At 40.2% G+C, this 26669-nt stretch overlaps 2 protein-coding genes across 2 annotated transcripts in view; both read right to left on the reverse strand.

Annotated features, from left to right (window-relative positions):
* Positions 1–9788: 9788 nt before the first annotated feature.
* LOC131686803 (uncharacterized) lies at positions 9789–11012 on the reverse strand. The gene has a single exon (XM_058970798.1). It carries the CDS (start codon positions 11010–11012, stop codon positions 9789–9791), a length of 1224 nt encoding a protein of 407 aa, XP_058826781.1.
* Positions 11013–14787: 3775 nt separating this feature from the next.
* The window catches only part of LOC131691287 (centrosomal protein of 135 kDa), a 120774-nt gene continuing 108892 nt past the window's right edge, over positions 14788–26669 (reverse strand). Inside the window, exons 7-16 of the mRNA XM_058977574.1 lie at positions 26215–26368; positions 25909–26015; positions 24814–25413; positions 23989–24695; positions 23799–23909; positions 16816–16869; positions 16566–16763; positions 16254–16508; positions 15340–15810; positions 14788–15153 (exon numbers count right to left, since the gene is read on the reverse strand). Of these exons, the coding sequence (XP_058833557.1) occupies positions 14924–15153; positions 15340–15810; positions 16254–16508; positions 16566–16763; positions 16816–16869; positions 23799–23909; positions 23989–24695; positions 24814–25413; positions 25909–26015; positions 26215–26368 (2887 nt within the window). The 3' untranslated portion in view covers positions 14788–14923. The remainder of the gene's footprint in view (positions 15154–15339; positions 15811–16253; positions 16509–16565; positions 16764–16815; positions 16870–23798; positions 23910–23988; positions 24696–24813; positions 25414–25908; positions 26016–26214; positions 26369–26669) is intronic.

The following is a 26669-nucleotide window of genomic DNA, read 5'->3' on the forward strand; positions in this document are numbered from 1 at the left end:
TTTGAAGTTATGAAGTTCAAAGTGCTGACGCCTTTTTTACAAGCGGAATAACCTTTATCTCCTCGTTGCAATTTAGTCCTTCCTTGGACATTTTTTCGACAGTCTCGTAGCTAACGCTGGGATAAAAGCGGGAAAGATACAACTAGAGCAACGGCGTGGGAGGTAGAACAGTGACAATGTTGCTATTATTGACTAGTTTTCGACCGCCAACAAGAATATTACTCGGATCAGGGCCATCCTCGCGGCGACATTTCTGAGGTGGCCGAGAGGTGCCGGAATTCAGCCGGACTGGGTTCAAAAATTAAAAATAGCTAACGATTGATGTAAAGAACTAATCGGTCAGAATGCACTGAACCAAAAAAATCGGACAATGACTTTTCCGAAATACCACCACCTGTACGAACAAAAACATGCTGTTGGTTAATGAATAATTGTCAGTTAAATATTGCCGTTTTGAAGCGATCGAACTTATAAATGAAGCAAAAATCTCAGCAACCACGGGGCGAGATTCCCGCAGTGGTCATGTTGTAGCACTACCAGTTTCATTTCGAAATATCTTTCTTCTGCCCAGAACGATGCGCCATTGCGAAAGTGTACAATAGGGTGGGACAAAAAATAGATTCCAGCTCCGAGCAACTTTTTGGGTCCCATTTGGGTCCTAGAACATCTGTGCAAATTCTTAGCTTGATCCCTGAAACTATATTTTTGCGCCCACTGTTTAAAGTTTACATGGGATTTTATATGGGAAAATTAACTTTCACAAAATAATTCCTCCAGGAGTCGCCCATTGCTTCTTAAAAATAAACCGTTATGTGGCTTTTGTAGGAAATTTAACACAGAAACAAAGTCTTGAAAACTACGAAACGATCTACCGCTTGAGAAAAAAGTTATTAAGCTGAAACCAATTGATGCTCTGACGATTGATAAAATATTCATTTTTTCTAGCACCACTGTTGTTGGTTGTCCAATTATATGCAATTTTGTTTTGATCTTCTCTTAATGTCTCCAAATCATTTTTCTATACTGTCTGGACACTTCGCAAGAGTTTTCAAGGATAAATTGAGTCTTCTTTTGTACATAATAAGAGAAAATTAAAGATTTTGTATATAATTCGACCGTCAGCAGCAGTGATGCTATGAAAAGTAAAATTTTCATCAATCTTCAGGGCATCAATCGGTTTTTGCTTAATAACTTTTTCCACAAGCATCAGATCGTTTCGTGGTCTTCTCGACTTTGTTTCCTTGACAAATTTCCTATAAAAATCATACATCTATTTATTTTTAGGAGGTAACGGGTGACTCTTGGAAGAATTAATTTGCAAAAGACGTTTTCCCCATACGAAATCCCATGTAAACTTTAAACAGTGGGCGCGAAAATATAGTTTCACCGATCGAACTAAAAATTTGCAGAGTTGTTCTGGGAGCTAAATGGGACCCAAAAAGTTACTCGGAGCGAAATTTTATTTTTTTCATATAACCATGTCCCACTCTAGTGTACAATCGATGAACCGATAAGGCTCCAGAAGACTACGACGATGATGCTAGGTCGATTCTCTCCGATGTTGCGCCAATAACCGCGAAGTTTCTTGTTTCCACTTCAGATCTGTCACTCCAGACGAAAAGCGACATCTGGAGTAGCGGCACTCTAAGCGCTAGCGCCGTCATTCATGACACCATCAAAAACATTCTTCACCAATTCCTATTCTTAATGAAAATCACTATTATAAAATGGGAAATACAAAGGAACGAAAGTATAGCATAGCATAGCATGAACACCTGCACAAATTGTAGGGGAAGTTGCAGAATTGAGCATACATATTTATTGTCAAATCAGTTTTCGCCACGATCTGCAATGACGTAGACCCGCTTATTTGCACACACCTGTGTCGTGACCGGGGTCCATTATGCGTTGCTAAAGGCGCTTGTTATGTTGCTGCTGGTTACTGAAAATAAAGTTGTTTCTATAGTTGCTCCTCAACTTCTTCATAGATCCTTTGCTACCAATAAGATGTGTCGTCTTCGGCGTTTGACTGGTGAATGAGGTCGCCAGAGCAATGCTATAACTTATATAGCCAAAGCTGGCGGGTTTCTTTGATGCATTTTTTTGCCAATTAGAAACGATTATGGGGAAAGAACGAAAAGGAACAACTTGTGCTTATTATATTTCTCAATTTTTTTTTTTATTTAAAGTTCCGATGTTTTAGAATTGGAGTTCTTAAATTTCGTAAAGAAATTATATTCATTTGAAGAAAATTACTGTAACTATTACAACATTATAATTATTCTGTGCATCGCGATCTTATCCTACAATACTCCTGTTCTGTACTCTAATCAAATATGCAAAATAGTACCATATCATTGAAACGAGATGGTTTCTTTCTCAGGCGTTTTGGTTTCTCAACAACACTTTCATTTTCTGCTAAATCTTCTGTAGAATTACCCGGAAGTTGATCATCATTTAAAAAATCTGTGGACCTGTTATTTTGATTCGCGCGCAGCATGATGGGAACCTTCTTGATATCTTGTACATTTCTTGCGTATTGCACACCTCTGTTGCTTTGTATCGCAACTTTTACCCCATCTCTGGTCAACACCGTATACCGTTCTTCCGAAAACATTGGTGTTCCTTTTTGTTTATTATGTTGAGCCAATAGTACCGTGTCTCCTACTACAATTTCTGAATCGTTTGCGCCTCTATTCAAATCCGCATATTGTTTACTATCCAGCTTAGTTACAGCATCTTTTTCGCGAATATCCGTTCGATCAACTTGATTCGAAGCCAACGATTCCCACAAAAATGGAAATGTTCCTCTGAATCTCCAACCAACAAGTAGTTCAAATGGCGTAACACCAAGTCTTGACAGTGGTCGCACCTTGTTATGCATATGCAAATATTGTTCCAAAGCCAATTTCCAATTAACGTTATCCAACTTAGCAGCAGTCAAAGCGTCTTTTAGCCCTTTGTTTTGACGCTCTACAGATCCATTTGACTGAGCACTTAATGGAATTGCTTTTCTAATTTTAATGCCCTTGTCCTCCCATGTCTTGACAAATTTTTCACTTTGAAAAGGTGGGCCGTTGTCGCTGTGAATAGCAATGGGGTGTCCCCAAACCTCGAAAATTCTGCTCAAGGCAGCGTTTGTGCTGTCTGCATCAGTGTTTTTCATTTCAACAACGTGTAGGTATCGTGAGTACGTATCTACCACAACCAGAAATTCGCCAGATCCACAATCCTTAAACGAGAAAAAGTCTACCTGGAGCATTTCCCATGGGCCATCAGGTAACTCACGACTAGTCAAAGGAATCGGTGGATTTTTCTTTGACATACGAAAGCATGTTTCACAACCTTTCACAAATGATTCTACTTGTTTGGACATACATGGCCACCAAAAATAGTTTCGTAAAATCTTCTTCATTGAGGCCGCTCCCATGTGACCTTGATGCGCCGAGCCGATCGTTCTGTCATTACAAGCAGTGTTCCCACTATTTTTCGAAGAAAATCTGGCGGATCAAGTAAAAATGTCTGGCAAAATCTGTCACTTGACAGCGACCTCAAGTCATCGAAATTTGGCGTACATTTCGGTCTTCATAGAACGTGTACTAATCGAATATGACCCAGATTTCTAATATTTGTGTGTAACAATTTCTAAAACTTAGAACTCAAATATGGAAGAATATACAATTTTACTTTTTGCTGAAAGCTTAAAAAACTCTGGCTGTTCCAGATAAACCTAACATAATGGTATTCCTGCAGTGGCGTAACGTAGAAATAAAAATATCAAGAAAAATCTGGTAAAATTTAAAAATCTGGCAAAATGTCTGGTTTGAGCGAATGTCTGTTCAGTTGGGAAAAATCTGGAAGATTCCAATGGCAAGCGTTTCTTACAAGCGTTTTTATTTTGATAATAGCAGAGATGCCATATTTGCAGACATGTCTGCAAATTCGCAGACTTTTAATTTTAGCTGCAGATTTTTTCGACGACGCAGATATTTGCAGATTTTTTAGTTTGATTGCAGATATTTACAGATTTTTGAAAATAAAGGCTTTTGGTTACACTAGTTTCAAATTACAACTATCTACTTTATCTACTTTAGGTTTTTCCTCCATAAGCTATTTTTCTCTACCTATCTTGGGATATAGATGCACTGTTTTCATTTAATGTAACACATCATTAATAAGTCATTTTTGGTGAAGAATAGTTTTCCTCACATTTTTGGTACTTCCCAGACTTTTAAAATTATTATTGAAGACATTTGAAAAAAGTATCTGGCATCTCTGGATAATAGTCCGATCATCCACTTATTGAAAACGCTCGGAACCGAAACAGTTTTCATAGATGACGGAGATAACTAAAGGCGAATCGAATGCATATAAACCTATATTGGAAGTTATATCAATGCTAATAAAATTACCAATGCATACGCAGCTCTTCTGAAAATAACATGGAAAAATCTCACCGGGAACTCCGTGGTGCCTTCCCCAACTTCCGGCGGAATGCCAGTACACGTGGATCTCTCAACAGTCGGCGAGGGACTTCTGAACTGCCGTCTAGGCTTCACACCAGCACGCAGAAGCAGTCCCAAAAGCCGGCAGATCAAACAAAGCAACTAATAATCTCTTGTTGGCATCACGTGGGAAACTGTCCTCTCGCGAACGCTACGCCTAATAGTTCACTGATGATTCACTATCAGAATTACAGCACCGAGGGTGAAAAACGAACTGTTTTTTTATTAAAATACACAGCATAAAAATGACATCGAAAAAAGCGTTCTACTCCAGACGAGGGCTCGCCTACTCCTCTGGGAAATACAAAGGAGCACAAACGTCAAAAATACAGTCTGTTCGCGCACACCGCTTACTTCGATCATTGAACAAAGGATTTTGATTTGCTAAAGCCAAAAAACAAAGTAGAAAGCTCTCGATACCTGATTATTTAGGGCAAAATCGTCACCATTACTGAAGTGATGCGCCTTTCATTTGGAATTGGGTTTTGCCTTAACAAACCGAGTTTTTTTTGCCTTAACAAACAAAACAAACCACAACCTTGCAGAATATAGGCCAATATCAGCAATTAATTGGCCGTACCGTTTTCCGCCTTAAGTACGATTCACACGATACATCAGGCTTCCGTCACCGGTACGGAACGTCAAGATTAGTTACATGCAGTTAAATGGAAACATTATCACACAACATCAACTGTACGCAACGTTTTGAGACACTGCATGTATGAACGGGCACAAGAGGAAAGTATTAAACTTATCCTGACGGAACGGTGACGTTCCGTTGACGTTGACGGAAGCTGATGTATCGTCTGAATCGTCCTTTAATCAGAAAGCAAGTCTAGAGAAAATTTAGAATTGAGTTTTTATCGTTCGGTCTCACGAACACTTCTGCAGCTTCCTGGCTGAAAACAATCCCATTTGATTTTGCCGTCTTTGTTTATTATTTTCCACCAGCTAGTGATGTAGTCATACTATGTTGCGTTTCGGCTTCGCCTCATCAGAAACCGACACTAACGTATTGTCGGAATAGATTAGCGCCGGCTTGACGCAAATCCCTTAAAACTAAAACACACTATGTGTTTCAATCAAACGACTGATCAAACGTGATGTCCCGTTAGAGCAGAAGTTCTGTTTATGCCGATGAGACACAAGTGAAGCCGAAACTTGTCTTGGCTTAGCAGGCCTATGCGAAAGCACTATGCTATATTTCACCCTAAGGAGGAAAATTTGGTAAAAACCAAAATTTCTCACTAGGGTGAAAATTTGTTGGTATAAACCAGTCTTTGTACAGGAGGGCACAAATCCTTATTTCATACTATGTTGCGTTTCGGCTTCGCCTCATCAGAAACCGACACTAACGTATTGTCGGAATAGATTAGCGCCGGCTTGACGCAAATCCCTTAAAACTAAAACACACTATGTGTTTCAATCAAACGACTGATCAAACGTGATGTCCCGTTAGAGCAGAAGTTCTGTTTATGCCGATGAGACACAAGTGAAGCCGAAACTTGTCTTGGCTTAGCAGGCCTATGCGAAAGCACTATGCTATATTTCACCCTAAGGAGGAAAATTTGGTAAAAACCAAAATTTCTCACTAGGGTGAAAATTTGTTGGTATAAACCAGTCTTTGTACAGGAGGGCACAAATCCTTATTTCATACTATGTTGCGTTTCGGCTTCGCCTCATCAGAAACCGACACTAACGTATTGTCGGAATAGATTAGCGCCGGCTTGACGCAAATCCCTTAAAACTAAAACATTTTCACCCTAGTGAGAAATTTTGGTTTTTACCAAATTTTCCTCCTTAGGGTGAAATATAGCATAGTGCTTTCGCATAGGCCTGCTAAGCCAAGACAAGTTTCGGCTTCACTTGTGTCTCATCGGCATAAACAGAACTTCTGCTCTAACGGGACATCACGTTTGATCAGTCGTTTGATTGAAACACATAGTGTGTTTTAGTTTTAAGGGATTTGCGTCAAGCCGGCGCTAATCTATTCCGACAATACGTTAGTGTCGGTTTCTGATGAGGCGAAGCCGAAACGCAACATAGTATGAAATAAGGATTTGTGCCCTCCTGTACAAAGACTGGTTTATACCAACAAATTTTCACCCTAGTGAGAAATTTTGGTTTTTACCAAATTTTCCTCCTTAGGGTGAAATATAGCATAGTAGTGATGTAGTGTTTGTGTCATGTGACGTGTACGTACATGAGCCGTAGAAAAGTCTTTAGTGCGCAAGTAACAATGAGAGTTTCTCTTTGGGGTGATTCTCTTATGTTCATTACTGGGTCGTTTCGACATTTAGTACTCAACTCTTTGCATAATATTCTAGTAAAAACCATCGGCTTTCGATATGTACTGGAAAAAAGATGCAAAGTGTTTTGGTCGCGTCGTAATAATCGAAAGAGAAAGGCTCTCAATGTTGCTTAGGTCCTATTCTAGATTTTCACCAGCAGTGGTTAGGTAAAATGTTTAACTGTTTCTCTAAGACAAGACATGACAACCGGCTTCTTATTTTTCCTTCAACATTCTAGTTTTCGCACATTGTCACCCTACCGAAATCTTCCGAACATTGTTGCTATTTTTATTAATGAAAATGGAGACTTGTTAATTTATTTTATGCCGGCAATATTTTGTATCATTATTCCACTATACTGATGATCCATGTCATGGGTGTTTAGTGAGGTTTGATGAAACCATTTTCTGAAAAATTTTAGATTATGGTGTAGTTTCTGTCTTATTTTTATTAAAATAATCAACCACGTATACGGTAAATGCATCATAAATTGTTTCACTTTGCCACACAATTTGTGTACAATTTAGTCATTTTTACTATTATAACGATAATAATTTTATATGCCAAAAGTAATGACAATCTTTTCCTATAAATATAGCAATTGCCGTTGCACTGAGCTTTGATTTTCTCTAATTAATAAACAGGCTTTGTCTATGGTTTATGAAATAGTTTCTCGTCACCCTTGCTTGAAAATGCCTTACTCCCCTATTTACGACTAGGTGTCATTCTAAAATCCGAAATATCTCCTATGTAACTATGTAAGGGTTGCACGCTTATAACTCCGCTGTTAGTAGATGGATTTTAACGAGGCAAATATTTCAGGCAGAGCTTTCAATAGGAAGCACCAAAGTAGCTAAAACAAGCACGAAAGGTATAAATAGGCGTACCTGTTTGAATCAGTTTTTGCTCTTACGCCAAACGAGCAACATCAAGCTTCCGGACGCTACAATGTATTGTATTCATGTATTTCGGGCTTGTGAGTATAATGTTTTAAAGAAATGTTTATCTTTTGTAATATACTTTATTAAAATATTCTTAATTTTTCATCGGTAAACATTTTTTGCTGACTAGATGCTGGACTTCTTCATTTATACTTTGGCAGACACGAAAGTTGACAAAGGTTTGATTTTTTTGATTACTGAATCTCTCGGCTAAAAAAGTTATTCCTAATAAATTTATAGGAGGTTGAACAATTCTCTATCTTGTTTGTTCCCATACTGTTAAAGTGAAGATTAATGGAAGCCAGGAACTCATGCTGGTTGCTAGGCACCGACTCGCTTGTTTACATTGAGAAAAAATGGAATTTAAAGTGAAAATTCAAACGCACAAATGAGAGTTTTCGGACATTTTCCTTCGATAATCTGTACAGTGGCAGAAAATTTTATGTTTTGTTAGTAAACGATTAAAGTTTCGCGAGTGTTTTTTGCTGTGCTGAATGATTAAAGTGAATTTGAAAAAGTGCATTGAAAATGAGAAGAAAATTAAGCGTTTTTCGAAGTGAAAAGTGAAAAGGGGTGATATTTTCGCTAAAAATAAGAACTACAGATGGCATTCCGTCAAAAACTCGGGTTGATTGTATAGGAAAATGTTCTAGCTTCGTGGCACACCGGCAAGGTTAGTGTGTTGAAAAACGTATTTTTTTTATATTTGCTCATGTCAGATACATGATTACACAGGGGAGAGGGGTGTGTGTGGCGTAGGAGCTATGTTGTGGTTAGCTTGTATAATGTCCTTAAAATATACGATTCTCAGCCTGGGAGTCTTTAAGTGGTTTCTAGGGGTCCGCGAAGTAGAATTTCTTTTCCGGGTGTTTTCTTTAATTTCAATTATTTTTTCGCAACAGACCGTGGGAGTCCCCAGCAACCTTGGATGATTGCGGAGGGGTCCGTGGTACGAAACTGGCTGAGGACCGCTGGACTATTCAATGCATTCGCCTAATATTAGTTAGTCATATTAATGCGCTGAAGCTGGCCTAACAAGCATCAGTAGGTTCATTGTACTGGTCTTCAATTTCTAATAGGATGGGCCGACTATTGTCGCACTATTTCTATTATCGCCTACCTATTTGAAGCCGTTAGTTGGAGCAGCGTCTGCCATCTTTGTTCAACGCATTGGCTCAAATGGTAGTGCGAAAATAGAAGCATTCGATTCGAGTTTTCGTGGCGCTCAAACAGAAGTATTTCCCCATTCTCTGGACATTTTTGTTATTGTATTGGTTCTTGGGAACGAAGCAAGGATACTGATGCCAATTTATGCTCATTTCATTGATTGTAGGCTGCGTAATAAATAGAATAGTGTGGCCCCTCCCTAATGGGGCCAAAATTAGGTCTTTACCCTATATGCTAAGAATTGGCTACGAAACTTCTTAAAATAGAAGGTCAATTTTAAAACCAAAATGTAGTACAAACACAAAAAATTGGACACAATCATTTCGTTCTTTGTATATGGGCGGCAAAATATTTTGCTATTCATGTTGAATGTTACTAGTCACGGTCGACGGCGCCGGTGGTTGAGTGGTAAGCGTGACCGCCACTTACCCCAGTGGGTCTGGGTTTCAATCCCAGCCGAGGTCGTTGAGATTTTCTGAGGTGAAAAATCTGTGTGGCCACGTCTTCCTTCGGAAGGGAAGTAAAGCCGTAGGTCCCGGTCCATGTGACGATGGGGCCGATATCTGGAGTCTCCAGATGGGTGGAGTCCACCGCTCTGGCGTCGGTGATTTGGCACTCAGTGCGGACAGATACCGACAGAAAAGAAACGAAAATTAAAAAAAACCTAGTCATGGTCATCTTAGATTGTACATAGAGAAAGACACAATTACAACACCATCAAATGGATTTAGATACGTTTCTATATATTTATCACTACTACTCATTAATATCCTACAGAGTGTTACTCATTCATTGTGTCAACCAATGGGTCGTTCTCCTTCTTATCTCTTGAATGAACTTGTTAGTTAGTCTCCGTTTCTCTTCCATATTTTGATAGCGCTACTTCATCTTCTTGGTGGCGTAGGAGCAAATGGTGGTGTAGGAGAATCTCGCGATTCTCCAGCTTGCGTAGGACTAGCTCCAGGACGTCTAAAACGTCCTGCTATTATAATTGGCGAAGCAGGCGGGTAAACAATTATTGGTTGTCCATGGTAAATATATGTTGGATAAGGAGGGCTTGGCGGACGTGGTGTAGGATCTAAGGGATCAACTATTGGAGTAGGGCGACCAGGCAATGGCGGATACGGCGTTGTAGGAGGAGGAGGAGGGGGATCAATTATTGGAGTAGGGCGACCAGGCAATGGCGGATACGGTGTTGTAGGAGGAAAGATATCAATTACTGGAGTAGGGCGGCCAGGTAATGGTGGATACGGCGTTGTAGGAGGAGGAGGAGGGGGATCAATTATTGGAGTGGGGCGGCCAGGTACTGGCGGATACGTTGGATACGGTGTTGTAGGAGGAAAGATATCAATTATTGGAGTAGGGCGGCCAGGTAATGGTGGATACGGCGTTGTAGGAGGAGGAGGGGGATCAGGTAATGGGGGAAACGTTGGATACGGTGTTGTAGGAGGAAAGATATCAATTATTGGAGTAGGGCGACCAGGTAATGGTGGATACGGTGTTGTAGGAGGAAGAGGATCAACTATTGGAGTAACACCAGGATACGGCGTTGGAGGTCTTGGAGGAAAAGTAGGATTTGTTGGATGCGTAGGGCGACCATAGGGTGGAGGATATGTTGGACGATATGGTGGACGTGTTGGATCTGGTGATGTACATGGAGGAGGTGTCGAAATAGTTACAGTAACTGTCCATTTCCTTCTACCCCCAAATCGGTCCCAACTAGAAGGCGAATCATCGTCGATTTCACTATCATCTTCGAGCTTACTTGCAACATGCCGGCCCCAAATAGCAGGCGAAACATCAGCAAGCTCACTATCATCGCTAAGCTTACTTTTGGTCGGTTGGTCCCAAATGGCAGGCGAAACATCATCAAGTTCACTATCACCATCGAGCTTATTTCTACCCCGTTGGTCCCAAATGGAAGGCGAAACATCTTCGAGTACATTATCATGATCAACTCCACTTTCAGTCCATCTGTTCCAGCTGGAAGATATGCCATTCTGGGCGCTTGAGCAACAGCAACATGGAAAGCCATTAGTTGAATCGGAGTAAGTTATCACAATCCAAATTAATACTATCGGTTTCACCAGGAACGAGAATAGTTCCATGGTGTATAATTGAAACTAGAAACTAAAATGAAGTCGTGTTGAACTGGTTAAAATTTATACTACTGTGCTCTTCATCAATTGAATTTTATGACCAGGTGGTAATAAACATTTCGAAACAAATCAACTATATTGATCAGCTTAGGACTTCACCGTAGGTTTGAAAAAGTTTGCCAAAGGAGGCTCGTTCAATACTTCAGCTAATTGAATTTCGCAAAAACAAATTATGAGAAAAGTTTGATACTGTATTTTGTTTATAGGTGAACGAGGATGGCAAAAAAATGAAACACGTTGCATCTCCTTTAAAAACACTGCAAAATGAGATTCATCTGTCAAAATTAATCTTCCAAAATGGCGCTTCCATGAATATGTACGACAGTTTTTTGATTTTCTGAGAAATTGAGGGGCTCTGAATTATCTCCACGGTCTCAATAGCCCCGGGTTCCCATACTAATGAATGACTGTGACAAATTCTTAGCTGGTACACGATAAGGCGGTTGCTGTTCTGTTTTATTATAACAATAGTTTTTTTTTCTCAATTCAGTAGGACTTGAAGTATTGAAGCGTTGTGTAATCAAGCTACTTAAATTGCAAAAAACAATACAGTTTGTTGGATTTAATAGAACAAGGAGTATGGGTTGGCAAAAAAGTTGTATTTCAACTTTTTCTGTTTCAAGATAATTGTTCTTATTGAGTGTAGAATAAGAGCTCAAGTTAACCCTCAGAAAACATACTAAACTCGTGACTCCAAGAAGCATCGCTCTTAGGACCAAATGACATCAAAAGCCTTTTTTTTGTTTTTAATCAGTGAGATAATTTAAAGCCAGAAAATGCTTGATCATTTCTATTGATAATTACAAGATCGTTCAAACTAGAGAATAGAAACTAACCGAGCCCCTGACGCCCCTTGCCTTCACGAGGATTAAACGGATTGAAGTGTTACTTGTTTCTGAATTATAACGGTACTGAAAATAGGGTAAGGTGGGGCAAATCCGACCTAGTAAATGGTTTTGGCTGTAAAATGCTCATTTTACATCGGATCAAGTCGTTTTATATACCAAATTAAAGGTTAGACTCCTGTGCAACTTTCTGTATATAGCATTTTATTTGCACTTTCGGAATATCTTGAGATAAAAGCGTTTTACAAAAATGTTCATTTTTGCTGTTTTCAAAAATGGTGGGGTAAACCCGACCCCCTATGTTTTTGGTTGATTTAGTGCAGAAATTACTCAAATTTTATGGTTTTTCAATGATAAATCAATGAATGTTGTGTTATTAAATTGTAACATGAAGAAAATGGAGTTCAATATCAATCTTGGAATGCTAAAATCACGAGCAGTAGCACGTAATGATATTCCCATTTGCATCGGAGCAATTGCTCGACGAATACTATAATCATCACGTTTTTGTGTCTTTCGTTTGTAATTATGAACCATTTTGCATAAAAATAATAAATAACAATAAAAATATATTTCAATTTGATACATAAACATTTTCTTAGCAAAAAAGCGGTCGGATTTACCCCAATATTTTGAGGTCGGATTTGCCCCACCGCGTCATTTTTCATTACGATGCAATTAAAAATTATATGAAAAAGGTTGAACTAAATTCATCTATGCACTTTGTACGACTTAAATCAAAGAATTTAAATCCACTTACATTTATTATGTAATCACTTTAAGAATCAGAAATATCCTGTAGTCAATGATGCACAAAAGTCAAATCAAAAATTGCAAAAACACACTTTTTGTCGTATGAGCATCTTAATGTAGACTAATAAAATGCTGTAATACCACCATTATGATTATGTTCGATGCTCTACACGACAACATTGATATTAGTTCGCGTAGTGCTTCTGATTTTCGGTAACAGAGGGGGGTCGGGTTTACCCAACGGTCGGATTTGCCCCACCTTACCCTACATATATTTATCATTTTTAAAAACGGAATTGCGCAAAAAATTATATTCCAGTTCTTTTTGTATGTTTCAATTTTCTTTTATTGGATGCAGGATCGAACACAAAGGTCGTGAGGAGTCTTAGAGTTTTGAAAAAATACGATAATTCCTCAATCGCATTTTTACAATGTAAGCATAAATATAAAATTTCACCGAATTAGAAAATCATATATTCGCCCCTTCATTTCATTAAGCTCATTCAACTTATTCAGCTCATTCGGTTAATTCGGTTCATTCGGGGTTCATTCGGATCATTCGAATCATTCGGAATATTCAGTTCATTCGGTTTATTCGGTTCATTCGGTTCATTCGGTTCATTCGGTTCATTCGGTTCATTCGGTTCATTCGGTTCATTCGGTTCATTCGGTTCATTCGGTTCATTCGGTTCATTCGGTTCATTCGGTTCATTCGGTTCATTCGGTTCATTCGGTTCATTCGGTTCATTCGGTTCATTCGGTTCATTCGGTTCATTCGGTGCATTCGGTTCATTCGGTTCATTCGGTTCATTCGGTTCATTCGGTTCATTCGGTTCATTCGGTTCATTCGGTTCATTCGGTTCATTCGGTTCATTCGGTTCATTCGGTTCGTTCGGTTCATTCGGTTCATTCGGTTCATTCGGTTCATTCGGTTCATTCGGTTCATTCGGTTCATTCGGTTCATTCGGTTCATTCGGTTCATTCGGTTCATTCGGTTCATTCGGTTCGTTCGGTTCATTCGGTTCATTCGGTTCATTCGGATCATTCGGATCATTCGGATCATTCGGATCATTCATTTCATTCATTTCATTCATTTCATTCATTTCATTCATTGAGTTCTACAAGATGACGACACAAATGAACTCATGATGAATGAAGTTCATGTTTGACAATTCTCGGTTGTTTGTTTACTTTGTCAGTTGCGTGAGTACGAGTGCAACGGGCGTTCATTTGTTACATTCGATCTCACATAATTCCCATGTAAACAAACCACCGAGAATTGTCGAACAAAGATCATCCGGCTCATTTTGCGGGGTTATGTCGGCTGGTGCAAAACCTAATTGAATTCTTTACGCTGACGACATAAATGAACTCGATGTTCATTTTTGATAATTCGCTTGTACCACAGAGAACAGACATATAAGCTGGAACATTTTTTCCCGAGAAACCAGTGTAAACATTTAAATGAAAATACGTTGAAAATCACCATCGTATACAGGTTCGCATGCGTGAATCTCCATTGTATCCAAGTTTTCATACAAGTCCCGTATCGCAATTGCTGGTCGATCGAAGCGCCGACCAAAGGCAAGTTGCTACTTGCTGTTGTCATTTCAAAGCGACAGTTTTATTTCTTACACAAGTTGAAAACTTGACTTGTGTGTCAGTTCTCAGTGGTAAAAACTAATTCATCCATTAGCCAGTGTTGTCATACTTATATTTCCAACTTTTCATCAATAAAAGTCTAACAATATTTTAAAAAATATTGCAAAATTGAAAAGGAACATGGTAATTTTAAAAATATTACCAAAAACAATGTAGGCGCAAAACACGACAAAATCGGATAGCGCTCGGTTGATCCAACAATGAAATTCCAACAGTATTTCCGCGGGGATTTTCTTTCCGGGAAATGGTTTTTTAAGGGAGAATGGCAAAGTAACAATAAAATCATTCCAGTCGACTTAGCGATTCCGATGACAATTTACGGCACAAGTTAGAAGGGAAAAACTTAAGTGTATTCTACTTCATAGCGATTATGTCTCAGAATTACCCACCCATCATCATTTTTTCTACAATTCGCATCACAATTTTACTACAAACCTCTCCTCTCAGATATGGTGAATGTAAACAAGTAGAAAAGGTAAAAAGTTTTAAAAAATATATTCTTCACTGATTCGAACAACGCAATGAAAAATTAGCGCCCGCTACCATTCCTCAAGATCGCTATAAAATACAACGACAAAAGCCTACCATTACTTATTAGTTTCAATTTTTTGCCTGTTCTGTCCCTTTCCCATTGTCAGCCGGTACCTTAATCTTAAAGTTCAGCACGTACATCTTGGAATCACCGCTGAGCTGCACCTCTGGCGCCAAACCGGCGCCGTTGTCAGTTGATGTAATTGGTTGCAACCTGGGAGGCATTTGCCCACTTTGAATCACTTCAACAGCTTCCACGCTGCCGCTGCTCCTCTCTCCTCTGGTGTTAAGTATTTCATCTGAAATTCATTAAATTACATTAACGCACGTGCATGCTACCTGGATCGGAATCAAGGGCACTGCACAAAAGCCGGGATAAAACTAGAGCTTCGCGAAATTATGCATTCAAGTGGCTTTCCAGGTGAGCTAGCTACGTGTTATTAGCATCGTTTGCACGCTTTCGGCTTTGCAATCATTTAACTTACAATTTATCGTCGTTATCCGGTCGTTAGTTATTCCTGATAGGGACGAGACACGATTCTCGTTTGTCTGCTGCCGTCTTGATGGGCTCGGGTTTCGTTGCAAAATCTCTCCCCATTTTCTTTGCTCACACCTACCACTACCGAAAGTAGTAGTGATGCTCTCATTACTGCGTCTTCCAGTGGGAGTCTGTTGGATATCCTTTCTCAGTCTGGTGGCAGAGGATGAAGCTTTTCCGGCCGACGCCTTCGGTGTCCTAATTGGCATTTTAGGTCGTCGCAAATCGTCAATTACCATTATACTGCCTCGTGCAGTCGTGCAATCAGGACCATTATCCTGCTTGTCGTCGGCCAGTATAAACCGATCGCCCAGTGCATTTTTATAAACGATAGCTATTGACCCGCCACCATTATTTTTGCCAGTGGTCAGCTGTGCACATCCACCCGGTTCCTTTCTTGATATGCTTGTATTTGAGGCTAGGATTAAGAAATTATTGGCACCGGTTACTATGGAAACGATTAATCACAAAAATGTGCTTCTCTGTTGGAAGATGAGACCTAATTTTATCATACAAAAACGATTTGCCTAATTATATACTGATTGCATTTTGGAAAGTGTAAACTGTATGGACATAAGCATAAGAGTCCCATATGGATTTTTGTCGAAAATGAGTTATCTGTTGGATTTTTGTCGAAAATGAGTTATCTGTATCACCACTCAATCACAATGCACAAATAAGATTACCAGGTTTGTTTAGAAAATATCGAAAAAATACCCATCCATAAGGCTCAATGAGAATATAAATCTTCAACAGCGTTTTTCTCGGCTTGCTGTTTTTCAATATGGGACTCTTATACTTTTATGGGCATAAGAGTAAATTATCGCATTGAATTACTGCAAAAATGACTCAACTCTTTACCTTTCTTGCTGTGGTTCGATTTTACAGGCGATCGACGGTTGACAATTTTCGGTACCGGGCTAGACATAGACAAATCTTGCTGCTCTAAAGCGCTGCTGTTCGCTCGAGTGGAATCTGCTCCAGTAGATGGTCTTTTTCTGAAACTTTGCCTGAACTGTTCATAACTCATCTCGTGGTGATTCGGCAGTTGAAACATTGAGGGCTCATCGCCTTTATCCAGTGTGAAGGACGATCTTAAATTCATACACGATTCATCTGTGAACAAGTAATGCTTGAATTGTGCTTAGGCAAGTAATCGAATGATCGCCATACTTCTAGACAACATTGGTTTCGGTTCCACAATTGATTCAATTTCGGGGATGGTGCCATCACGGTTACTATTGTCTCGAATAACGGAATCGGACGGTGCGTGTGTTACAAGGTCTACTACACTAGTACGTTTCACTGGCGAAGAAGTAAATGAGTTTCTTTTGGCAACTTTTTCACGTTTCGGAAGTGACGTCTTGAGCTCTAAAAATGCAACTGTATTAATTGTTCAAAGCTAGTTAATTTAAAAATGTACTGCTATCCTGTGCTTCTGCCCCAGACGAACTTTTTTGTTGATCACTTGCATTTTCTGTAGAAGAAATTAAGGTTTAATTTACATACCTACATATAGTAGGAGCAAAACATAATAATTAAACTGACGAGAATTGTAACTCATGTAGGTGCAAGATAATTTTACTAACGATAAGAACATCGGATATCTGTATTAAATAGTGTTACCAAAACTAACGGTCGATAACAAAAGTCGGAGAAATACACCGAAATTCGTTAAACCATTTTAATCCTACAACGACCGAAATCCATCAACCAGCCACGCTACTTCGCCATTGTCAAACATCCTAGACGAAAGCCCCTTTTCGTTTCTCTTCGTATTAACAAAAGTGTTCGGATTTCGTCATAAGTTTTGTTGGATGCGGTTCACATATCCTTTTATTCTAGTCAAATCTAGTCCACATATACACAGTAGGGTGGCACAAATTTTAGAATTCAGTAGAACCGATCTAAAACTACTTGCTATACGATCTCAATCAATCATTGAAAATGTTGATTTGATAGGTTGCACTATATTTTAGCACAAATGGTTTAAAGTTTGTATGTGATTTAAAATGGATAAACGATCCACATTATTTAATATTTCGTAGACACGTTCCTATGTATTCTAAAAATATACGCTATGCTGATTTCGGTAGATACGAGTAGCGTGTACAACTTCCCCAAAGAGTGCAACAGGCTGCAACTTTTGGTTAAAAAGTTATTCTTTATACAATACGTAAGTGTCTATATCGTTGGTGAAAATTGAATTTATCTGGGTACTCTGGCTGATACCTCAATCAAGTTAACCGTGATATGTTAGTCATAAACCGAATTAGGCAGCTATCAACATAGGTGATTTTATAGTTCAGATGAGAGCGTCATAAATAGACAATCTGAAGCACATAAGTGTTCGGTTCTCTTTTTTGCCCTTCTCATTTTTTTATTATTTTTTTTTTTGCTGCATGTAAAGCGGGAACATTATTATGTAGAATTGTTAGTGTCAAATAAAGTGATAAGGGAGATCATAACCATTATTGCTGACGTGTTAATTTATTTTAGAAAAGTTATGTACTAGCGTTATATTTACGATGCTACTCCAATCTTAATCCGTGGATGATTCGTTCAAAAGTTTTGGTTACAATCAAATCGTGCTTCATGGTCGGAGACACTCTTGTTGGCGTACAGTGACAGAAATTGCCCGCTTACTCAATTAGCCTACCTACTTTTCAGGGGCACTCTATAGCAATTCCAGTTCCAGCTCCACAGGGATGTGGTGAACATCAGTTGAGCTTCAAAACAACGGGAATCTTTTCCGCTTCGATTTCGTTTCAATTTTAATTTTCTCAACATATATTAATGCACACAAAAAAAATACTTAAAAATAATTCTGTTACAGTTCGATCCCAAGTCCTTTAGATCACATGTTTCGGATGATACCATCTGGACTATATTTCCGCTTTACACCAACAGTATAACTGGTGACCACAACAAATACGTCAAGGTTCACTTGATTGAAGGTTCAGCTCGCCGGGTAGCCAGAGACAGCACTATTCTCATAACTTTCAGGACAACGAAAGTTTAATTTTGCAATAACTCATGAACCAGTTGCCATAGCTATGAACTGTCTTTAGAAGAAGTTGTTCTACTTGACTGAATCTATAGAATGTAGCATACAATATATTTTTCAGGGGCACCCGGCGGCATATTTATGAATTTAATGAAAATGTATTATTTTCTCATAGTAAACTCCATACATACTTAAAATCATTTGTGCTAAAACATGCTCCAACAGATTCGATTCAGATTTAGCATAGGAGTTCGTTGGATGATTACGATTTTTTCTAACTCGGTTCTGCGGTATTCAATTTTTTTTCATACATCCTCGTGCCACCCTAATACACAGCCAATACATGTAGGTATACTGGAAAATTGCAGACATTTTGAACTTTGAGTAAGAAAGAAACGTGGACAACCGTACCGACCGTTTCAATTTGATGCGGGTTTGATAAATCGTTGGAAGTGACGTGGCTAACAAGGTTATAGCGCCTTTACTCGCTCTCTGAAATAATGGTAGAGAAAATTGACGACATCGTTTAGTACTAATTAAACATTAAAACAAAAAAAAAACCAAACAGCTCCGAGAACAGAAAAAATAAAAATCTCACGTAAACGCTTCCATAAAACAAAATTTCAAAGATTTTTCTGTTTAGTGCGTGTGTGTGCGCGGAATTTTCGAATACAGTTAACTCTCTCTATGTCGATATTCTCTATCTCGATATTTTTCTCTATCTCGATTATTTCGTAGGTCCCTTCAGATCGCACGTATAAAAACTCCTCTACGTCGATATTTTCTCTATCTCGATATCTCCCTATTTCGATGTACCTAGCGTTATATTTGCCTGCATTATTCTCTCTCTATGTCGATGTGTTTTTTCCGCTCAGAACATCACAAAGCATATACATAATGAAATGAAAATTGGCGATCAGGGCGCTAAGCTCTGTATAAATATTCTGCATGTAGGGACAGTAAAGACATGATTTGGGGTAAAGTGGATATTCAATGTTATCCTACGACAATTTTTTTATTGTTTTTTTTTTCTTTTTGAGTGAGCCTCCGCTCTCCCCCACACCAAAAAGCTCAATGTTGAGCCTCCTGGTAATGGACACTCAATTATCAGCCATAGTTAACGCGAAATCTTACTAGATTTATAAATATTACATTTAAGATGGCTGAGAATATTTTTATTTTAAATCAACATAAAGAGAGAGAATATTACTGACAAAACAAATAATGTGCTTCTAGTGGATACGGCATCCTTTTAAAGAAGCACAAATACAGATAAGAAAAAAAAATGAATATAAAAAATTACATAATTTTTACTATGAAATAATTAAATTTAAATTAATAATTAAAAAGTTATATGACGACATAAGACAATTTAATTTAATGGTTAGATGACAACATAAGACAATTTAAATTAATGGTTAGATGACAACATAAGAAAATTTAAATTAATAGTTGAGGTATTTGGGTTTGTAAGTAAATTTTAATGTTAGATTTAAATGATAAACGGTTAGTTATGATCTGTAAATCTCTAGGTAGGTTGTTATATTTTGCAGGGCTTATGAAAGAAAATCGTTTCTGGCCAAAGTTTGAATATATGTGAGGTCGTGAGAGATGATTAATTTGCCTGGTGTTGTACAACCGAGGTATTACGTTTATAATTAAGTTGTGGATACTTGTTGGGTTGTGTAGCACATTGTGCATCAAAAGCAATGTCTGCTCTTCACACATGCCTTGAATAGGTAGGATTTTATGAGGAAAATCTGTGAATAACCTTACCGATGAAAACAGAAAAGGTTAGTTATATATTATTTTAATACATCGGTTTTGTAAAATTTGCAGTTTTTTAAGTTTTGATTTACAGGCTCGACCCCATGCAATAATTAGATAGTTTAGCTGAGAGTGAATGTGAGCAAAGTAGAACATAAGCAAACCCTTTCGTGGAACGAAGCTACTAACACGTTTTAAAATTCCACACATAGACGAATTTTTTCTAGCAAATTTCTGGTAAAATGCCTGGGCAATGCACAATATAGACCCGGTGGTTAGCCACAGTGGTCCTTAGCCTCTTGCCCAGGAACTCCTATCTGTACCTCCAGGCGGCGCCGGCTGGGATACGAGTAGCCATAGGTTCGGGTAGCCAACTCATTGGGACTATGGTCGTATGCTGACAGGGAAGGGGGGCCGCGTAGTGGCCGGTATACAATAGCGCTACGGATCTCCCGTTCCTGTGATATGTGCCCACCAAACGGGATAACCCCAATTCCAAGGCGTGAAGCGACCCGTGCCGAGGGATGAATGATCGGGGGGGGGGGGGGGGCGGTGAAAAAGATGCCCGATCGTTAACGGAGCCTGTGGGGTACCTGGGCACCCCCCACAGTAAGCGTCTCTTACCACGTTAATGCGGAGCTCTGGTGTGGCGGACCTATTTTCTCGCGCAACTCGTGGGATTTAATATGAGTCAATTTAGAAATAATAAAAAAGGGTGCAATGAGGAGGAAATTATTACGGCGCTGAACCCCTTTGCTAAAGGGGGTCTGGCGAGGTCTCCCCCGACAGGGGTTGACAATGAAGCGACGGTGGCTGTAAACAACAGCACTGAGGGAGCAATGAGTGTCGTAGGAGATAATACTACCAGCACGCTTGGCGGACCACTACCCGCGATGCAGGAGGTGGTCAAGCAGCTGAATAGCATTATTGAGTTCACAAGCGGTAAAAACAACATCAGCAAGTGGTCCGCCAGGCTGTTCGAGTCGCAAGACAAGAACAAGAAGCCTACATGGGGAGGTTGCCGGGAAGAGAGAAGGCCGATAGAGGTATCCAAACCGAGGCCTTCTCCTTCCACGGCGGAGCGACGATGGCGCAGGAGACGATAGATTTCGCTTTATCGGCCACATAATGCTTGATGGAGGGCAAGACCGCGAAGCGGCCTAGGCCTGGCGTAGGCGCGCGGGGCAACGCCAAACGACGTGCAACCAATAAGGCCAAACGTCGTTTGGAAGGTGCGGATCCGGGTGCGAAGGATTCCGCAGGGCGGCGACCCGAGAAGGCGACTTCTCAGCCTAAAAAGGCGAAAGTCGCCAATCGGGCGCAAAACGTGGAGCATCCTGGCACCAGCCAGCCGGCGCTATCGGCTGTTGGTGAAAACCAACGAGGGTAGCTACGCTGAGATCCTAAAATCGATGCGGGCGGCCGAAAGCCTCTCGAATTTAGGACAGGATGTGCGTCTGACCAAAGATGGCGAAATGATCTTGGTGCTGAAGCGTGGTGCACAATCCAGCGGAGTGACATATAGGAGGTTGGCGCTCAGGTGGGGTCGTTGGGAGCGGAAATGACTCTCCAGTGTAAGCAACTGGACGAGATCACAAACGCAGAGGACGTCGTCTCGGCCGTTAAGGAGTAGTGCGGCGTTGAGATTGATCGGACCTCTGTACGTATCAGGAAGCGGATGCTTGGCACGCAGGTACCTTACTTCAAGCTACCGATCGTGGAAGCCAAAAAAAGTGACCGATAAAGGGATGGGATATGCCCAGTTAGCATACCCCAGCCGCCTTCAGTGGACCGGTGTCTGGAGCCAGGCCACAAGTCATACGACTGTAAGGGCCCAGACAGGAGCAAGTTGTGTCGTCGCTGCGGCGAGGAGGGACACAAGGCGCTGAAATGCGAGAGGGCACCCAAGTGTCTTATCTGCGCTAGTAAGAAGCAGGGCCGCAACCATGTTATGGGCGGACCTGCGTGTCCCTTCGGGGAGGCCGAAAAGAGGAAGCAATAGCATACGTCACACAGCTGAATCTTAACCACTGCGCACCCGCTCAGCAGCTGCTGTGGCAGTCGATATCGGAGTCGAGCACAGATGTCGCCCTCCTATCCGACCCGTACAACGTCCCTGCCGATAAGGGCAACTGGGTGGCGGACGGGTCTAGGATGGCGGCAATCTGTACAACGGGACGGCTCCCGGATCAGGAGGTAGTACACTCCTCTGCGGAGGGTGTCGCGATTGCCAAGATCAATGGTGTGTTCTATTGTAGCTGCTATGCCCCACCTATGTGGCCAATAGAACAGTTCAACCAGGTGATCGATAGACTTTCGTCTGACATGGTGGGTCGGAAGCCGTTTGTCATAGCGGGTGACTTCAACGCTTGGGCAGTGGAGTGGGGCAGCCGCTGTACAAATAGTAGGGGCCAAGCGCTTCTGGAGGCGCTTGCGAAACTCGATGCAGTGCTAGTCAATGATGGTTCCGTAGGAATGGGGTCGAGTCGTGGATTGACGTAACGTTTGCCAGTCCGAGTCTGGTTCCAGACATGGACTGGAGGGTAGATGAGGGCTACACCCATAATGATCACCTAGCAATACGCTTCAGGATCAACTATGGTGTGCAGCATCCGAGGGCGAGTAATCCCTGTCAGGTACGCAGGTGGAAGACCAATCACTTCACCGCGGCCCTGGAACTGGAAGCCAACACCGACAGTCTAAACGGGGATGCACTGGTAGCTGTCCTATCACGAGCGTGCGACGCCACTATGCCAAAGAAAACCCTTCCAAGAAATGGCAGGCGTTCGGTGTATTGGTGGAGTGCAGAGATCGCAGCCCTACGATCAGCTTGCCTACAAGCTAGACGTAGGATGCAGCGAGCTCGCACTGCGGAGGTTAGAGTGGATCGCCGCGAAGTGTTTCGTACTGCGAAATCGGCCCTTAACAAGGCCATCAAGAGCAGCAAGAGAGCGTGTTTAAAAGAGAAGCAAGTTTTCGGATAGTGAGTACATCAGTGATATTGATTTGTTTGTGGTAATACTGTTCTGACAGACACAAAAAATATACCGCGTTAAGATATTTTTCATATATAAAATGTGAATTATCGCGAAATTGGCTAAATATCGGTCATTGGTGTCGTCGGAGGTATGTATCAACGTAACAAATACCTCCTTCTAATACTGAATGTCTAAAGATTCATCCCCATAAAAGTGAGATATCTTCTGAAAGCTATTCATTGAAACGCAGTCTTCAAAAATAATCATCAAAATGTTTTAAAAAAAATTGTTCTAGACCCCCCGATAGAACATTTCAAATTTAGTCTCAGATGAAAGAGAAGTATCTAAGCTTTCGATTAGTGAGTACTTTAGCGATACTGATTTTTTTGTATAAATATTGTTCTACCAGAGACACCGTGTCAACAATGCTATCCGATAGTTATGAGTGGATAAAAGTCATATACACACTTGGACGATTTCACAATTAATGTAAAAAGGAACGGGCGCACCGATTTGAACTCATGTAGTTACGCGAGGGTTGCACACCGTTACACGATTACAATTCTAAATTTTGCTTAGTTGGCTTAGCAATCCACGAGACATCGTCCATAACTACTTCGAAAAAAATTAAGCGGCTTTAGTGTGCAAACTTACTTTTCAAAGAATCTCTTTCGCTGGTGCTGCTAGACACTTGAGAAGGTTTGGAGGAACTTTCCTTCCTAGCATATTGCGAAATTCTCCATCCCTTGGGTGCTTTAGGTTGTTCTGGAACCACGAAAAACGTCACATCAATACACAAATCTTACATAAGGAGTAATTAATACACTTAAGAGATTCGTCTTACTTGTCGAACGTTGGGTTGTTTTATTCTCAACTAGCTTCTTTTTCTCATTCAGCAAATTGGAGGTTTCATCTTCCACCTTAATGATAGGTATCTTTTGACAAGTTGTACTACTCATTTTTTCTTCAGAATAGTTGGTCTTGTTATTCAAATTCCCTTGACTTTTACTATGTTCAAACGAATTGCTTGTAACATACGATGTATCAGATCCACTATTTGTTTGTTCTAGATGCGATTCAACCAACTCAGATCGATTTGGCAATCCAACGTTTTTCCTCTTCTCTTCCGAACTTTTCTCAGTGATTATAAGTCCAGCTCCGTCGGTGAACTGATTGTTCATTGGCTCATGTGACTTCTCTTCAACGGTATTTATAACCGAACTGTCTCTTTTCGCAAATTGGGATCCTCGGGAACGTATCTGATATCTATCCAGTATTTCAAGAGTCTCGGGCTCGGAGAAACCCGTTTGACCTTTTTGTACAATCCGCTCTACAATGTTAAGGTAAGACTCACTGCAAATTGTCCTTGGGATGGACAGGTTTTCATTCCGAACATCTAAACAATTTAATGCCAAAGCAAGAGGCTCGAGTGGTTCAGGAATTTCGGATATTATTGAATTAGAAAGAAATTCTGAAGAATGACTTTCATCTAGCTTCAACACATTATCAAGCTTCAAACCGGTTTCAGCAGTGTCCAAATAGATCTTCATTCTAATGATACAAAATTTATTCATGAGCTTTAATGAGATGTTAAACTATTGATTCCTAAATTAAAATTTAGTACATCTAAAGTGGCAGTGGACATAAAAATCCTTAAAAAGTAGAATACCTATTATAGTCATCATCCTCCCTTGATTGCACCTGTGCAAATCGGTCATCGGTAATCATTCGTCTCAACTCTTGCAGTTGAACACTGTACTCATTCGCCAGCGCTTCATTTCTCTTTGAATTGTCTCGTTCTATGGTTAGTTTTTTAGTTAATTCTTCCACCCGTGCCTTCAGAGAATTTACCTCCTTATTCAATTGACCGGTTATTATTCTCTGTTGTTCGACTTCTGATCGACTGGCAGCTAGCAATTCTTGTAGTCCATCCACGGCCGCCTTGTCGCCAGTTTTAGCCAGCGAGAGTTGCCGTTTTAGCGTGTCGTTTTCCTTGTTCAACTGCTCACGTATAGTTGAGTGTTCATTTAGCTCTTCCTTCAATCTATCCTTCTGGAGATCCAGCTTACTACAGAGGTCTTTAGTAGCTTCCAAATCTTGCCGAAGATTGGCGTTTTCTTCTTTAATGCATTCAATTTCCTCTTCGAGCGAAATTATGCTTGCTGACAGGTCATTAATCTGACGCTCGTACGTTCTTATTTCCGACTGGCGAAGTTCAACCTGCTCCTGCAGTCTGCTGACTCGATCTTCCGCTTCCTGTAACAGTTTTCTGCATATTACAAGCAACGATATAGGGTTCCCACAGGAAATCCGATTTCGTTTTTTGTCCGTCAACCACACCGTCGAGTTCAATCGGGAAATTGATACGGAAAAGAGTATGAGTATAAAAATAAATTGGCAATAAAACAATAAACGTTGGAAAAACTAATTATCTTCTATAGCTATATTTATACCTACAGACATAGTAAGTGACCGTGTGTTATGAGGGTGGTTTTCCGCACATACACACAAACGGGTCGACCATGCACATGCATTAAGGTTGCAAAGAGGGCGGATTAAGAACAAATCCAGACAGAAGAGAGAGAGCAAGTGAGAGAGAATAGGAAAATAGCAAGGATATTACAACCGGGGGCAAAAGTTAATTCCAGTTATGTTCTAATTTATGGCACTAAAGTGCAAAGTAGAAAACAGTGCATCTAGCTGAGACACATGGGAGAAAATTGATATTAGGTGCTACTCAGTTAGATAAGAAATAGACACTCACTTGGCTTCTGCACTTTCAACTTCCAACGTGTGATTGCTAACTTCCAGCATGTTGACCCCATCGGAAAGTGATTTATAATGCTCCAGCATTTCCTCGCGTTCTTTTTCCTGCAAGTTTTGGGACAACACATCAAGACTAAAAATTAATTTGTTTTCCATTTATTTATTTGAAAACAAGGTGCCAACAAGGTACAAGCTTCAGCGCTCGTTATTCCGTTACACCAACTAGCTCCGTCATCTTGTGGTTATTATTAGATAGAGTGTATATCGAGTCAATTCCATACTTAATATGCAAAAATCTAATTACCTTGATACACAACAAGTCCTCTGCACGCTGAATTTCCTGAACGTACTCGCGTAATTGTGACTTCATCCGCTCTACCTCCTGCTGACATTCGGCGAGCTTACGCTTTGTTAACGTGTGCTCCGAAACGGCATCACTCAATTCGCCCGACAGACGACTGCAGGTGATAATGGAAGAGTAATCCAAAATAAGTAAAGATGTAATTTTAGTTTTTGACATTACACTACACCGGTGTAGTAAATTCTATTGCATTTCAATCTACCTCTTATAGTACACTATACCGGTGTAGCACAGTGTAAAAATTGAAACGTTATAAGGAAACTGGGCCTAAGATGAGAAAAATTGTAAGGAAACTGGGCCCAAGACCCTCAATTTTGAATGCTTTTTCCGAGCGTTTTAAGCTATTGTCAGCACTTTTATAACAATGAAATTTTAGTTCTATTGGAGTTTTGTTAATA

Source organism: Topomyia yanbarensis, chromosome 3 (genome assembly GCF_030247195.1).
Source record: "Topomyia yanbarensis strain Yona2022 chromosome 3, ASM3024719v1, whole genome shotgun sequence".
NCBI lineage: Eukaryota > Metazoa > Arthropoda > Insecta > Diptera > Culicidae > Topomyia > Topomyia yanbarensis.

What these genes read in the sequence shown, in the direction of transcription:
- LOC131686803 (XM_058970798.1), bottom strand. Translation starts at nt 11,012, where the DNA reads ATGGAACTATTCTCGTTCCTGGTGAAACCGATAGTATTAATTTGGATT.